A 16,580-nucleotide genomic window follows, 5' to 3' on the forward strand; every position below is an offset into this window, starting at 1 on the left:
ATGAAGTGGCAGCGGGGCCCGTAGGGGCAGAAGCCGATGGTGTGGAAGGTGCGGCACAGCTCCGTCTTGTACTTGGGGTGCCGGGTCAGGCTGCGCAGCTCGTGGAAGCCGTGCGCGAACTGGCACTTCTCGCCGTACTTGCACGTGCCGCTCTCCTCGAAGGGGCGGCACAGCTCGGTCTTGTAGCGCGTGGAGTTGATCTGGGAGCCGCCGCCCCCCTTCTGCTGTTGCTGCTGCTGCTGCAGGTGCAGGAGGTGCTGGCTGCGCTCGCCATTCTCGCTGAACGAGCGGTCGCGGAATTTGTTTTCCTTGTTGAGCAGCGCGGTGCCGCCGCCCCCCGACGGCTCCTTCAGGGGGCCGTAGGAGGCCGGGCCGCTGGCCGCCGAGTTGCCGCAGCTGCTGCCGTTAGCGGCGCCCGGGAACTTGGGCGAGCAGCTGCCGGGGCTGGGAGCGGGGTGAGCGAGCGCATGCAAGTTGCTGGCCGAGTGCCGTCGGAGGAAGCCCGGCGTGAAGCTCGAGCTGGGGGCAGCGGCCACGGGCGTCCCCACCGCCTTCTTGTCCAGCATGTTGTTCAGATTGAGGTTGGCCAGCGACTTCTCCGTCTGCCAAAGGGAGGGGAGCGAGGAGGGGATGAGAACGCGCGCGGACGGGGCCGGGGAGCGCCGGGGCGAGCGGCGTTCCGTAAACTAAGTTCTTCCGCGGATTGCGCCGCGGCCTCCACCCAGACACGCGCGAGCCAGCCAGAGAGCCAGTGGGGGCCCAGCCCGGCCGCCCCGGGGCCCGACACGTGATCCTCCGGCCCGTGGGCCTCCGGGTGGGAGGCGCAAACACTGTCCGGGAAGTCCCGGGCAGCGTGGCCGCGGTCAGCTCCCGAGAAACTAAACAGCTCGGGCCGCTCCCTCCTTCCCTTCCGCCCTTCCTGCTCGGGCTCCGCTCCCCGCCCGAAGGGCGCTCGCACACCCGACTGCAAACTCCGGGATTCCCCCCCTCCCCCCACCAAATAACAGCCGCGGGCCGGGGGCGAAGTCTGGGAAGTGGAAGGGGTGGCGCGCGCCCGCCCGCCGCCGCCCTCCCTCCTTCCCTCCCTCCCCGGCTCCCCGCGTACCTTGCACAAGAAGTCGATATCGTAAAAGGCCGACAGAAGTGTGGTCGACATGTTTCTGGGTCTTGTGCCGGTCGCGGCTGCAGGCTGGAAGGCTGGGAGGAGCCCTCGGGGCGGCCACGACGAATAACGGGCGAGGAGGGACCGAAAGTTGTGCTGGGGGGAGGGCGGCGTGGACGGGCAGAGGCGCCCCGGAGTGCGGAGCGGGGTGGGGGGGGAAGGAGAGGAAAGCAGAGCGCGCACCTCGGCGCCCGGGGTGCCCGGCCCGCCCCCCGCGCCGAGCCGACGGCAGCTCGCGGACTGCTGGAACTCGGCGGCCCGCGAGCGCGCAGCCTATATAAGAGCCCCGGAGCGCTGCGGCGGCGGGGCGGGCGCGCCAGGGGAGGGCATGGAGCGCTGACCCCGCCGGGGTCTCCAGGCAACGCCGCCCGCCGGCTCGCCAACGTCAGGCGCCTCGCTGGCCTCCCATTGGTCGCCGCCAATTTCGCCCCCCTTCTAGGGGGTGGGGAAGAGGCGGGGCCGGCGGCCCGGGCGCCCGGGCAGCGTGGAGAGTTCAGCCCCGTTGGGTGCTAGCTGGGTGGCGGCGGTGAGGTTGCTGCTCTCTGTTCGCCCGTGGGGCTGCAGTGTTGGAAAGCCCCCGCACCCTCCACGTGCCCTGCGTTCTGCAGCCCTGGACGTGTCTCTCCCCGCCCGATCCTGCCAGGCGGGCTGGCGCGGCTTTTATCATCTCCCACCCTCAAGTTTCTGTACTGGGCGCGGGAATTGCAAAATGCAAACCTATTGCAACCGTCCGCGCGCGCCCAGCTGGTTGGCAAAGAGCGCAGGGGTTCCCCGCCTGAGTCTCGTAGAGGGGCTCCGTCGGGCTGCACGTGGAGGCACGATGGGGGCGGGGGGAGGGTTGGGAGACGCGGCCACGCGGAAGGCTGCAGCTGTAGTCTGGCCCTCTGGAGTCCGGACCGGTTTCTCCGCCCCTCTCCCCGCCCAGGCTCAGTAAACAGGGCTGGAGCGCCCGGGCCTGCCGGGCTGGGCTGAGTGTCTGAGGACAAGGCGCTGGCTTTGCTAATCACATCACAAGACCTTGAGCCAGGGCCAAAGGCGCGGAGTGGCGCGGGGCGTCCGGGGCGGGGAGCCGACTAGGAGGACGGGAGAGAAAGCCGCCAGAGCCGTTCAGGCATGGAGGCAACTTCTTCATCTCTTCCGTCTGCTGGCGGATCTGATCTCCCCTAACTCTGTCGGGGGTTGGGGGGGAGCTGCCCGCCAAGGCTTTCTGCCCTGCGTAGTCTGCGCATCGCCTCTTCCGGGTGGTCCCAGCCCCCAGTCCAGCCTTAGCTGCTGTAGGATTGGGCTGAGGCGGGGCTGCGGCCTGGGTGGGGGCTCCCCGTTACCTCTCGGCAGCCTGCACCCCAACAGCTTACCCTGGGAAAGGCGTGCTCCCCACGGACGTCGGCTCCTGTCCTGGGACGGGGCAGACACCCCCACCTAGCGCCCGGCGAGGCAAAAGCCGCTGACAGCTGTACTCGGCCGACCTGGAGTCTGGTCGAGGCCTCTTCTAGCTATGCTGTCTACTCTAGCTGCCAAAAGGCTGGAGCCAGGCCCATGATTTCACCCAGCTGGCAGACAGGCCGCCTAAGGTGGAATGTCCAGGAGCTGCCAGGGAAGGAAGCTTGACCCACACCCCTTTCCAAATTGATCTACCAGTCTGATTGCACTTAGTTCATTCAGTCCTCATTGGGCTGTCAGTTAACCAGGGGAGAAGGAGACAGGCCTTCTTTGAGACAAAGGGGGTCAAGTTCCAGCAAACAGCATTTACCCACCTGGGATCTAGAGTCCTAGGTGGGGCTGGAAGAACTTTAGGGTCAGAAATGTGGGGCTAGAGTTCAGGCCTTATGTCTTATTCACTCATGTGATTGGAGACAAGTCACACCATCTGTTTGGTACTTGTAAAACAAAGATAGCAAAGATAAAATTCTTGCTTTACTCATCCCTCACCTTTGTCAAGGTGCAGTTGAGCTAAGAGGTATTTAAAAGATGGACAGGTACAAATCATCTTTAAAATAAATTGGCAAAGTGGACAAAGCCAGTCCTCTAGAATGTGCCAGATGGATGGGGTGCCGGTCACAGAATCATGAGTACAGAAAGAACCAGTGGCCACCTGTATTTTGGACCCTAGAACTCGAGTCATAAGGAAGTAGTGACTGCAGGAGAGGGCTTTATTCTTGTCCATCCATCACTGGCTTATAGAGGTAACTGGCTGACATGTTTTTATTCTTTGCTGAAACACGAGTTAGTCCCTGAGCACAGGGTCTTCAAGATTTTCCCTGGGGTGCATCAGTGTGAAGCAACTGTTTCCTCATCCAGAACTGTCAGGTTAGTAAGAAGACCAGGTATAGACATCAGGAAAGAGCAGTTCTTCCTGCCCATCTAAGCTAGCTGAAGCCAGCCAAGATCTAAGTCTGGGGTAATTCCCAGTCAACAGCAGTGAGAACACCCGCTTTGTGGACTTGGTAGGATTCTGAAATTACCATGTAAACATGTTCTGGGACATGGTTTAGGACAGAGTGCCTACTAGAGTAAAATATTTTTATTATTACATCACTGCTTGTATTTCATTTTACATAAATGGTGGTGGTGGGGTATAAGTGGCCTTTTTTTGTGTTAATGAGTTGGGCTTTGTTGTGCCTTGTTCAGAAGTATTCTTTCATGGTTATTGCCACGTAGTGATTACTACATTATACCATCAGTCCCTGCCTTCCTACCAGCTAGATCTCAGAACAAAAAACAGTCAAGTTGGCAACTTTCTATCAAGTGTGGGCTACACAGATGCCTAAGTAGGTAATTAATTCAGGATCACAAGAACACATTTGGACCTGAATGTTTGCAAGACCACCCAGGGAATTTTCTGTTCTCCTTAGGATGACATGATACTTTGGATGCTGAGTTAACCTGTATTTCTCCTCTTCTTGTACAGCCTTTCACCATTCCGGAAATATGACCGCATTTTTAATGTTGGATGGTTTTCTCTCAGATCAGTTAGATTAAAAATCTCAGCTTTTTTTTTCCAGTAGGAAATAGCCATATTCAATTCCTTCTTCTCTAACTTGCACCTTCAGATCATCAAACATAAAATAGGTCTTAGGGAATTACTTACCTGAGAAATTTTTAAAAATATTTACAGGCCCCCCCACAGATTTATATGAGTAAAATGGCCTTTTCAGATAACTAGGATGGAAAATGACCATGAATGAGACAATCATATTTTCAGGCTATGAATTTCAAGGTAACTGTCTACAGTTCTGAAAGTATATGTTTAAAATGGTAAAAATGAAATACAAGACCAGCAGCAAAATATGTACAAAGAACGCCACCTGCTGGATATATGAGGCAGAAGGCTGGGCTGGCCTGGAAAGGCAGAGTGCCTGTAAGGTTTCTAGACTAAATCATTGAAATTAATCAGTGTGTTTATTGACATCTTAAAGCCCAATCTTGTTACTGCCACCAAGCACAGGATGGTAAAAGTGTGGACATCAAATAAAACATTTGCTTTGGCTCTCCTTTCTTCAAGTTCTTTGTAAAAGTCAACAGGACGTGCTCGGTGGCAAAATCAGATTTCCTAGTTAATCAGCACATATTTTGGGGGAAGATAGTCGATTCCCAGTGGCTATCCTAACAGTACGCATGTGAGGACCACATCAGGACTTATGCATGCAGACAGCACAACAAAATTATTGGCATGAAGTTGATCCTTACTCTCCCCAGGACCCAACATTGGAAACTCTGGGCCTGGGCGCTGTCCCTCAACTCTTCAGCTCAAGCCAAGTCCTCTACCACTTGAGCCACAGAGCCACTTCCAGTTTTCTGAGTGGTTTATTGGAGATAAAAGAGTGTCACAGACTTTTCCTGCCCAGGCTGGCTTTGAACTGTGATCCTCAGATCTCAACCTCATGAGTAGCTAGGATTATAGGTGTGAGCCACCAGTGCCCAGCTTTGGAACATACTTCTGTTTTGCTAAAATAGAATACAATTTAGAAATCTAACCAAATGAGTCTTTTGCCAACTAATCCAGCCCTACATATATATTCCCCCCAAAAGAGGGAGGGGTTGTTTATTTTAAAATCCAGTCTGTGTAGTGAGTTCACAGGAAACAGAGTGGCAATGGCTCGACATCAGTGGTCCTAGGGGATGGAAGAGGCTAATCCAGGCCTGCAGGTGGCCTGCACCTGCGGGCAGAGTAAACATTCAAGGGCAGCCTCACTTCCTATAGTAGCTGCAGTAAACTAGGCTGCCATGAATGACCGAATGGAAGAAAAATCCCTCAGTAGAAAGTGACAGAAGTCCAAACTTCTAGAAAAGAGGAATGAAGGGGGAAAGTTTGAACATGATGGACATATTTCTTGGAGAGCTGGTGGTAGACTCTCTGTAAGCCTTCTTTCTTCAGTGTCCTTGTGAGTTAACTCTTAATTTTGCAGGAGAGTACTTGGCTTTGAGAACAAGGAGGCTTCCCCTTCCTTTTCTTCCAGAAAGGCTAGCAGCTTCAGGCCTGCTAATGTCCTTTCCTCCTGAATGCGTAGTCTTGTGTACTCCACCGTCTTCAGGAACTCGGCAGCTGGAGGAAGCTCTCTGAAGAGCTGGGAGAGGCACTGGCGTTGCTCTGACACCCTCTTCCGCAGGTGATGGAGTCTCTCAGAGTGAGGGGGATGGCGGCAGGACTTGCAGAGGACATGGAAGAGAGATCTATTGAGGTATTTCACAAAGGTCAGGGTCTCAGCCCAAAAGTTGACTTCTGCTTTTTCAAACAGGTAGTCGTCTTCTTCCTACATCAAGTGAAAATGCTTACAGTCAGCCTTTCAGGGAATGCTGATAAGCCCCAGGCACTCCAAGCAACGTCCTGCCAGACGCAAGAGGGACATTTCCTCCCCCACCTGACAGAGGGCTCACTCCAGCTTGTCAACACCTTCGTCCCACACACCACTAGCAGCTTTGAAGGTCACCTTCTATTTTTGCTCCTGTACCTTTTTTTTTTTTTTAAACCAGAGAGGAGTCCCTCCCTCCCCTGACTTAACATGACTTTTGATAAAGATTTGTCTGTAGTTCAAAGCCAAGATATTTTGGTGGCCTGATGCTGAAAATGCAACCTTGACCAAGGCAGGCCCTAAGTGTATCCAAAATCAGAGAGGAGGGAGAAAGGGACATCTCAGCAGCAGACCAGGGACCAAAGAGTTACCAATGTGAGACACTGGCTTCAGAGCATGAGACCAAGTTTTTATAATGCTGCATATCTCCAAGGCCATTTTATCACACAGCCTTATCCCACCTCCACAATTTCCGTAAACAGCTGCCTTTTGAACTCCTGGGCTACTAGGGACACCAGTAGAATTAGGCACAGATGGCTGAGAATTTCCATTCTCAGGATGCTTCTGATGCTTGTGTTGGTCCTCAGTTTCCCTATCTGTGACCGCTCCCCCACCTAGAGGAGGTGAAGAGTTCCTCTCAATGACTCTAATTCTTAGGAAATACTTCATTCTTGAACATTGCTACAGGGAGCCCCACACTAACCACTTACTGTAATTACACGCAACGTCTAAGGAGCATCACCCAAAGTTCCTTCCCCAGCTGTGTGAATCCTACAACAGAACCTGAGTATCTCTCTAGGACCCTCAGAAAGCCTTCTAACTGGTGCTCTGCATTCAGGCACCTAGGAAACAGCTTCCAGTGGCCCATGAACCTCAGCATCTAGCAAACACTCAGGATGTTGTCTGGTTCCTTAAGTCCCCAGGATCACCTGATGTGGGCTCTCCACACAGCTGGCGAGGTCATTGTCTTCTCCCAACAGCCATCCCAGCAGGATGGGCAGTCCACACGCCAACTGGTCCCACTGCTGGAGCAGGTCACACAGGACAGCCAGAGCCAGGGCTAGAGCGATGGAGGCATCCACCTGGCAGAAGGCAAACTCTGCAAAAACAGAGAGGCGAGCAATGAGTGCACTGCTCTATGCCAGATGGGAAGTGCACAGGACTCTGGGAACATGAGGGGTCTTAAGTTGGGCAGGGTGCTGGTAGGAAGGTTCCCTGGGAGGCTAGTAATTTCCTCCTAGATCCTAGAGCCACTGGTAGGATGAGTCCTAGGCCTGCTTGCCACTATCTCCTTATCCCAACTTGGAGCAGCCCCAACCACAGGACCAGGCCTTTCTTTCCAGCCCTTCAGGTATATAACTGGAAGGATCAGGAAGGCTGCCACCCAGAGTCTCCTTGGAAGTCCAGATTCATTGATTTGTCCCTTCCCCCAAAGGGAAAGTTTTCTTATAGGTAACAAGTTAAAGCTCTATCATCTCAGAGGAGGGAGCAGCATACACCTCAATGTGTGGTGAATACATGTTGCAGACCACACATTTTAAGGGCTCTGTCATATCTGCTCAGCTCAAAGGCAGCCATAGGCATGATGTGGCTGTGTTTTAATACAACTTTACTTATGGATAGTGAAACTTGAATTTCATGTGTCGCAAATATTCTTGTGAATTTTCCCCAACCATTTAAGAATGCAAAAGCCATTTTATAAGTCATGGGCTATCAAAAAGTAGGTGGTGGGTAGGATTTTGTTCATTTTCTGCATGCTAGGTGAGTGCTTTTCCACTGAGTTACAACCCCAGAGGGACTTCACTCACATCTTGCTGCCCTCTGTCTTGGAGTGAGTGGCTTAATTTTTCAGACCCTTGAATTCCTGGCTGTATGAAGTGGCCTGAGAGAGCAAAAAGGGTGTAGAAAGGGCAAGTAGGGTGCCATGGGGAAACCATTGCTTACTTTACCATTCTTAGAGAATACTAAATACAGGGATGTAGGGAAATTCAGGATGTTGACACTTCTGCCAACAACTAATCAGCCCTTCTCAATTAACCAGCAGTAGGTTTGAAACTCACTAAAATCCCCCCTTAGGCAGCAGGCCTCTGGGAATCCCTCTGGCACCAGCACCTGCCTTTTAATGACATGCTTCTGTGAAGCTCTCAGCTTTTTCCAACCTACAGCTCCAAGATCTGTCTGCAACTGTTCCTGAGTATTTGGCCCCAATCCTACTTGCTTAGCACACTAGAAGGCCCAGAGTCTGGAAGAGGAGGCTGAGTTCCCCAGGGTGTTGAACCAGTTATGTATTATAAAGACTCCATTAAAGGCCTATGATATATCAGGTACTGATCAAGTGCTTTGTCTCCATTTCTTAAAGATTTTGTGTGTGTGTGTAAAAGTAAGTCTGTGCTTCATCAAACCCAAAGCCATGATCATGCTAGGCAAAGGCTTACTGCTGAGTTACAGTCCCCCTTCAACATCTATGGACTAGGTATTAACATCCCATTACTGATGAGGAGCCTGTGGTGTAGGTAGGCCAACCCGTTTGCACAGTCATAGTGGCTGTAAGAACTCAAGAGTGAGCAGCAAGGTTTTTAGAGTGAGATAAACAAGGCTGGGGACTGTCCAGCATCACCAATATCTCACCGTCCTCAGAGAGCCAACTTTCTCACTAGTGTCCCTCAGTACAGGGAAGCAAGGTTTAAACTGGGAAACAGAAAAGGAGAGAAGGAGGGGCTGGGAAGGTGGCTCAGTGGTAGAGCGCTTGCCTTGCATGCCTGAGGCCTGGGGTTCGATTCCTCAGCACCACATAAACAGAAAAAGCCAGAAGTGGCGCTGTAGCTCAAGTGGTAGAGCGCTAGCCTTGAGCTGAAGAGCTGAGGGACAGTGCCCAGGCCCAGAGTTCAGGCCCCACGACTGGCAAAAAAAAAAAAAAAAGAAAGAAAGGAGAGGAGGAGGGCCAAGGGGAGTAGGGGCTCTAGATGGGAGCCTTTTTAATAGAAAATAATCTCTGTCTTTACCTCTACCTCAACCAAGGGGCTCTTGGTTGGTTGAGCATTGCATGGGTGGGAGTACAACTAAGTGGCCTCTTCCAAACCCCCAAGGAACTACAAAATAGGATTCTGTACAGACAAGATGCACAGAATACACCTGTGTGAAGCTCTGAACATGATACATTTTTGCCTTTGTCTCACTGAACTTACTAATTTCCTTCCTTCCTTCCTTCCTCTTTCTTCCTTTCCTAAAAATGTTATTTACTGTAAAGATACTGTACAGAGGGTTACAGTTATATGAGCAAGGTAATGAGTATATTTCCTATCAAGCATTGTTGTCTCCTCCTTTGTTTTTCCCCTATTATCCCTTTCCTCCAATCTCCACAAGTATACTCCCCCTTCTTTTTTTTGTTCTTGTTCTTTTTGGGGATCCAAGTGTCTCTCTATAGCCCAGGCTGACCTAGAATTCTCCTTCCTCTTGCCTCTATCTCCTACTGTGAGGATGGCAGCTCTGTTCCACCACATCCGGGTCACTTGATAACCAGTAATTAATGCCTATTGACTGTTCATTCATTCGGCCCTTAGCTGTGAGGGCTGTTCTAGGAGGCCAGGGCAGGGCTGCATGTTTGCAGCCTTGGTGGTGCTGCTGGGCTCCCAGCAGGGTAGTGCCTAAGAAACCGGCCCAGCAGTCCAGAGGTGAAAGAGGTACACTTGACTTTATCACTTTTAGTTATTCCCAAAAAAGGCAATAGTCATAATAAAGAAAGCAAGGGAAAAAAGCCCCCAGCTGAGGGGCCATGTGTGGGGAAAGGCCACAGCTGAAAGTCCTTCTTATTGCATGCAGAAGGAATAGCAGTTTGAGCCTGAGAACTTCCAGAAAATTATACCCTCTGGCTCATGCTTTCTCCATCTTCCCCTCACCCCCCTTGGTGGGGGAGAAGAAGAGAAGTCTTTTTAAAGCAAGATCTGAAAACCCTTCCAAAGAAGAAAAAATGTTCACCCACTACCAAATAAGTAAGTGCCGGCAGCTCAGGTGACTCTCTGGGTCTATAAAGATCACACAAGAGTGATTACAATGCCACGGGAAAGGCCAGACTGCCACACGGGCAGCGCCTGACAGGACAGTCTCTTTGTAGACTATTTGCCATGAGCCATGCTCAGCAAGGGGCAGGGGAGAGCTAGGATGACAGCTGGAGGAGCTGCTGTGAGGTGGTTGCAAGCGGATCCAGGCAGAGTCCCAATCAACCCAACCCTGCAGGCTAAGGAAGGAAGTGGGGAGGGGCAGGCAGAAGCAGGTGGGGATTAGCTGGATTTAGGTCTCCTACTTAAGAGCCAGGTGAGGCCCACAGATTCCCTCCTTTACTACCTGGCCCCAGCCTAAGCTCAGCCAGAGAAGCCTGAATCTTAGGAGGAAGCTGACCCAGAAGGAGACTAGAGAAGAGAGGAGTTTGTACCTAACATAAAGGCTGGCCACTCCATCAAGGAAATGAGAAAGCAAGTGACAAAGCAACACGTGTGCTTAGGCATCTGTTATGTATCCAGAATAGCCAAAACAATCTTGAAAAACAAAACCAAAAACCAAAATTGGAGGACTCACATTTTCTGACTTCAAAACTGACCCCAAGGCCGTGGGAATCAGAGCTTTTCATGGTGCTAGAGATGAACTTCAGGCTTTACACATTCTAAGCACACACAGGTGCCACATGCCAGCCTGACAGTATGGTGCTGGCATGAGGGCAGAATCCTGATCAATGGAACACATCCCAGACACAAATTTCGCTATTTAGGGTAAACTTCTTTTCTTTTTCTTTTTTTGTCAGTCATGGGGCCTGAATTCTGGGCCTGAGTGCTGTCCCTCAGCTCTTCAGCTCAAGGCTAGTGCTCTACAGACACTTGAGCCACAGTGCTACTTCTGGCTTTTTCTGTTTATGAGGTGCTGAGGAATCGAACCCAGGGTCTCATGCATGTGAGTCAAGCACTCTACCACTGAGCCACCTTCCCAGCCCCTAAACTTGTTTTTGACAAGGGATTCAAAACAAAGTAATTTTGGGGAAGGGACAGTCTGTTCAACCACTGATGTTGAGGTAACTGGATACACATATGCAAAGGAATAAAGCTGGGCTCCTACCTAATGGCATATACAAAAACAACCTTAAAATATAGCAAACAGCTGGGTGCTGGTGGCTCATGCCTGTAATCCTAGGTACTCAGGAGGCTGAGATCTGAGGATTATGGTTCAAAGCTAGCCCAGGGCAGGAAAGTCTGTGAGAATCTTATCTCCAATAAACTCAAAAAAAAAAAAAAAGCCATAAACAGAGCTATGACTCAAGTGGTAGAGCACACTAGCCATGAGCAAAAAAGCTCAGGCCCTGAGTTCAAGCCCCAGGACTGGCATGTACACACATACACACAAAGAAATGTAGCAAACAACTACATGAAAGAGCTAAGACTATAAAATTTAGAGAGGAAAACAGGAATAAACCTGTATGGAACCTATATTAGGCAATAGTTTCATTGACATGACATCAAAAGCTCAAACAAGTTAGACTTCTTCAAAACTGGAATCAAAGTGCTTCAAAAGGTATCTTCAAGAAAATACTGTCTGTGGGCTGGGAAGGTGGCTCAGTGGTAGAGCGCTTGCCTTGCATGCTCAAGGCCCTGGGTTCGATTCCTCAGCACCACATAAGCAAAAAGAAAAAAGCCGGAAGCGGCGCTGTGGCTCAAGTGGTAGAGCGCTAGCCTTGAGCTGAAGAGCTGAGGGACAGCGCCCAGGCCCAGAGTTCAGGCGCCACGACTGGACCCAAAAAAAAAAAAAAAGAAAATACTGTCTGAATCTGGGTGCTGGTGGCCTGTAATCCTAGCTACTCAGCAGTCTGAGATCTGAGGATCGTGGTTCAAAGCCAGCTTGGGCAGGGAAGTCTGTGAGATTCTTACCTCCAATAAACCACCAGAAAAATGCCTTGAGCTGAAGAGCTCTGGGACAGCGCCCAGGCCCAGAGTTCAAGCCCAACGACAATGGAAGAAAGGAAGGAAGAAAGGAAGGAAGGAAGGAAGGAAGGAAGGAAGGAAGGGAAAGAAAGAAAGAAAGAAAAAGGAAAGAAAGAAAGAAAGCAAATATTGTCTAGCATACAAAAGGCCCTGAGTTTGTTCCCTAGTACAACAAAAAAGGAGAAGAAGAGAAGGCAGATGCTGAGGAAGAGAAGGACTGGATAACTCAGAACAGGATAAAACGTTTGCAAACCCTGCAGCTGGCAAGACATGTATCTGGAATACATGAAAAACTGTTAAACTATAGTTAAAAAAAAAACAGTCAAAGGATCAGACTAGACATTTTTCCAGCGAAGATATATAAATTACCAATTTGCATGGGACAAAACCATCAGAAAATGCAACCTAAACCACAGAGATGCCTTTTCATACCAATAAAGATGACTATAACAAAAAAGACATGCCAGGCACTGGTGGCTCAGACCTGTATTTCTAGCTACAGCAGGCTGGGATCTGAGAGTCGTGATTTGAAGCCAGCTGGGCAAGATAATCTGTTATCTCCAACTAACTACCAAAACAAACAAACAAACAAAAAACCATTAGTGGAGGTATGGCTCTAGTGGTAGAGTGCTAGCCTTTGAGCAAAAAATCTCAGGGATGGCACCCAAGCCCTGAGTTCAAGCCCCATAAGACACAGACAGACTGAAAGACAGACAGACAGACAGACAGACAGACAGACAGACAGACACACACACACACACACACACAAAGATGTTTCAGTAAAAGTGTGGTGAAACAAACCCTCACAGTTTGTTGGTAGGAATGTTGGATGGTGCAGCTACTTTGGAACAATCTTGAGGTCCCACAAAGTCTAAACCATATGAACCAACAATTCTCCTAGAGATACCTAAGAAAAATTAAAAACATATAACCCTATAAATACCTGTACATGAACCTTATAGCAGCCTTGCTCATAATAGCCAAAAAGTGGAATGATCAAACTGTATCCACTGATGACTGGATAAATTATGGTATGTCTATATTTAGTTGTAAAAGAAATAAAGTAGCTGCTGGTCCGGGTGAAAGATATGACCATCAGTATCAGGTACTCAGTGGAGCAGTCCCAATCCAGGAGTTGTAGTAGTTGGGCAGGAAAGAGACCTGTGTTCATGTATGTGGTAGGTCTACACGGGGAGACTGACATTCAGTCACTTGGAATCATGTTGGATACAAGGAATCAACATTTAGAATTGGCTAATCTGGTGCTTCCATCCTTGTGAGTGGATAACTCATTTGGACTGTAGAGGAGGGAAGCAAATGAGGCATAGGGCTGCTGTGGTATGGACTTCCTCTTGCTACTGGGCCAGTTCTGTCAGAGCTTTCCCCGCAAGGCAGATGCCTCACTATCAGGGAATGCTCCTTGCTGACACTCCGGTAACATTTCTTTCCTAGCTCTGTGAAAAGGCCTACCTCTAGGCTAGTCCCTGGTTCATGTTCCTGCTATTGAGGGAAGGAATGGTTAATTCTGAGGCAGGGAGATAGGTTGAAGTGTTTTCCATTGTACTGATTAAAATGAAAATGTCAACATGGACTTTTCCCACATTGCCTACCAGCTGATGAAAATATGTGCTGTCCACATTTTCCTAAGTGTGAAAATGATTTCAGAGAGTGGCTTCCTGCAGTCTGATTCTAAAGAATCAGGTAAGGACATTGATCAAGTTTCCTTCCTGAGCAATCAAGCCAGCACAGTGATTGCTGAGTGGTAGTGGGCTGAGTTCTCCCTCTTTCTAGTCCTGGAGAACCCCATTTTAAGGCACAGGGGGGAAAGTTCTCAGATCTAGAGGCTGGCCAATGTGCTGGGTAGCCCTGCCAACCAACCAACTCTGCATCCATCCAACTCTGCACAACCCACACGTGGTGACTGATCCTGCTATGTGAGCCTCTATAAGACACCCGAGGAAAGCCCCATTCTTTTTTCTCAGAGTGAATAGTTTGGTGAGAGGCAAGCTGACACACACAAAGTGTGAGGAAACAGTTCAAGATGGTGCATGACACAAACTAATTACACCATAAGTGGTGGAAATGAAAAGACAGAAATGGAAAAACCAGATGTGGAGCAGGAGGAGGGAAAGCTTCATGGAGGGAAAGCCTGGCCAGGCAGAGGGGTTAGAGACTGCATAGCTGGGACAAAGTGGGGAGCCCAGAGGTTGACTAGCAAGGAGTCGGACCTGTCTATCATGAGGAGCATTTGTGAAAGGGGCTGGTAAGGAGGCTAGACAGCGGATGAGCCAAGAGGTCCAAGGAGGCAAAGGCAGGGTATGATTGAATGGATTACTGTGCATTTTCTTTTCAGAGCCAAGTATTTTCAGGTTCAAAGGCTGCTTTCCAAACAACCTCAGCAAGGTAAGAGCATGCATTTTAGTCATGAGAAACAAGTATGAGACAAAAGCTTGGTTCATTTGCTGACTCAACCATTCAGCTCTTCCTCGGGCTCCCCGGAAGGGGCTTTTCTGACCCCTGCCTTCCCTTGCATACTCCATCCTGAAGTCCAGCCTCCCTGTAGCCCAAGGCCTTTGGTGCCGGACTCAGAGATGGCATTTCCAGGCAGTCTACTAGAAGTGCACTTTATGAGCATTATCATTTCAAATTTGATCAAGAAAGGGATTCCAGAGGACCCCTAATGGAGACAAATGGCCCAGAGGAAGGTCTTGGTCTTAAGAATGGAGGGGGTTGGTTCTTCTGGCTTCCAAGACTCCAATAGGAAGTCGAGGTAGGGAATTGAGGGTGTTTGTGGTATTAGTTTTTGTTCCTTATCGAAATAATTTAAAACATTTCATCAAAGAAGAACCAAGTGTACTGGCTGGAGCTCTCAAGGGCAGCCTCAGTCCCAGGATGCACTGGGCTAAGTGCCAGAGGCATGTATTAAACTGAAAACTACTGTACTCCTTGTCCCAGGTCTGTGTCCCTGACATTAGCCAGCCTTTCCCCCTCGCCCCACTCTGGCCTTGGTAGTAATTCTGGAGGGAAATTCGGACTTCATCTTCTCGGAGGGAACTACTCTTCTTCCTTCTTCTTTTTGTTTTTAAGTTTTGGGACCCATTGTGTAAAAGAAGGAACACCCGAGGCAGAACCCAATCAAACAGATTCAACTCAGGACCCCAAGGTACCCATTAGGTGCATGCGAACAGAGGTGCAGTGGGATTGTTTGGTCTTAACAAGTTTGATAGCTTACATGGTTATTTCAAAATTAGGAAAAAAATATACATGTATAGTATCTTTGTGTGTGAGTGCCAGTCCTGGGGCTTAAACTCAGGGCCTGCACACTGTCCCTTAGCTTTTCTGCTCAAGGCTGGTGTTTTACCACTTGAGCCACAGTTCCAGTTCTAGCTGTTTGGTGGTTAATTGGAGATACAAGTCTTGCAGGCTTGCCTCAGCCTCATTACTGTTTCTCCTCTAGAGATGATGTTGCTCTTCATGGGATGTGTCAATGTCTGGGGCCAGTTTTGCTTGATGCAATGAGGAGGAAGTGGTGCTTATTGGCATGCAGTGAGTAGAAGCCAGTGATGCTGCTAAACAGCTTACAATGCACATGGCAGTAGTATTCCATGGCGGTAGTCCTGCCTTGGCCCCACCCATGAACTTATCCAACCCTCAAGGGTCCCATCTCTGAGTCACTCCAAGTGACTAGTCAGTAGATGGATGGATGAAACTCTTCAGGTCTCCATGTGGGACAGATTTGGAAAGACTTATCTCTCTATCTCCCTTTTCCAGGGAAGTATCCCCAGAGTTCACTCCTTCTTTCCCCACCACCCTCTGAGCTGAAAGGGGCAACAGGTAAAAAGCAGCCACTAGCTACGAGTCCTTTCTGCCAAGTGCTGGAAATGTGTTTCCAGGTCCGAAGGGAGGAGATCAAAATATCATCATTCAAAGTTTTAAAAGAACTTTCAAATATTAACATTATGCCTTTTCTTCCCTTTCTAGCTACTTTCAAATGGAACACATGGCCTAGGCCCCCCAAAGTTCTAGCAGACCTAGCTCCCAAATAGTGCCAGCCCACAGTAGTGGTTGTGTGCTCTGACATCCATGGCTGCATGATATAAATGTGTTTACTGGTGACCTACTATGAAACCAGACATGCTCTAGCAAATCCTTTGTTTTCATTTAAAATAAATTTGAAAAAAAATCTGTTTTTCAAGTTAAAGTAAGTATAATTTAAAAAATATGGGCCCACCTTGAATCACTGGATAAGTACATTTTTTCTATAACTAATTTGAAAAATGGACAGAGCCCATATGAATGAAAACAAATATGTACTTCATAAGACTTAAATGTGTAGGGCCATATTTCACCGAAAAGGGATTCATAAATTCAATTATGGCTACTTAATAGTACACTTGGCTAAAAGCTTATACAAATACTTGCATTTTTTTCATGTCCACCCACACTAATGAGCAAGGAATGTACTCAAGCAAACATCACCCTCAAGGAACAATGCCTGTGAACAGCCCCAGATCTCTGCGGGCCTTCTTGCCTGAGAAGCAGGAAGGGTAGCCACCAGCCTCCAAGCCCTTCAGGGAACTTGCTCTGGATGTGGTTTTAGGTGTCATCTGCTGCTTGTTTCTTGTGGCGAGCCTGAGTTCAGCAGGGAAAGCTGGGCTGTGTGGG

At 49.4% G+C, this 16,580-nt stretch overlaps 2 protein-coding genes across 2 annotated transcripts in view; both read right to left on the minus strand.

The window, feature by feature from the left end:
• Zfp36l2 (ZFP36 ring finger protein-like 2) overlaps positions 1-1,408 on the minus strand; it is a 4,216-nt gene extending 2,808 nt beyond the window's left edge. The window contains exons 1-2 of the mRNA XM_013017905.1: positions 1,106-1,408; positions 3-602 (exon numbers count right to left, since the gene is read on the minus strand). Coding sequence (XP_012873359.1) covers positions 3-602; positions 1,106-1,156 — 651 coding nt within the window. The 5' untranslated portion in view covers positions 1,157-1,408. The remainder of the gene's footprint in view (positions 1-2; positions 603-1,105) is intronic.
• Positions 1,409-5,054: 3,646 nt separating this feature from the next.
• Positions 5,055-16,580, minus strand: part of Thada (thyroid adenoma associated) — a 314,583-nt gene continuing 303,057 nt past the window's right edge. Inside the window, exons 37-38 of the mRNA XM_013017946.1 lie at positions 6,882-7,051; positions 5,055-5,913 (exon numbers count right to left, since the gene is read on the minus strand). Of these exons, the coding sequence (XP_012873400.1) occupies positions 5,557-5,913; positions 6,882-7,051 (527 nt within the window). The 3' untranslated portion in view covers positions 5,055-5,556. The remainder of the gene's footprint in view (positions 5,914-6,881; positions 7,052-16,580) is intronic.

Source organism: Dipodomys ordii, unplaced genomic scaffold, assembly GCF_000151885.1.
Source record: "Dipodomys ordii isolate 6190 unplaced genomic scaffold, Dord_2.0 Scaffold37, whole genome shotgun sequence".
In the NCBI taxonomy this organism is placed as follows: domain Eukaryota; kingdom Metazoa; phylum Chordata; class Mammalia; order Rodentia; family Heteromyidae; genus Dipodomys; species Dipodomys ordii.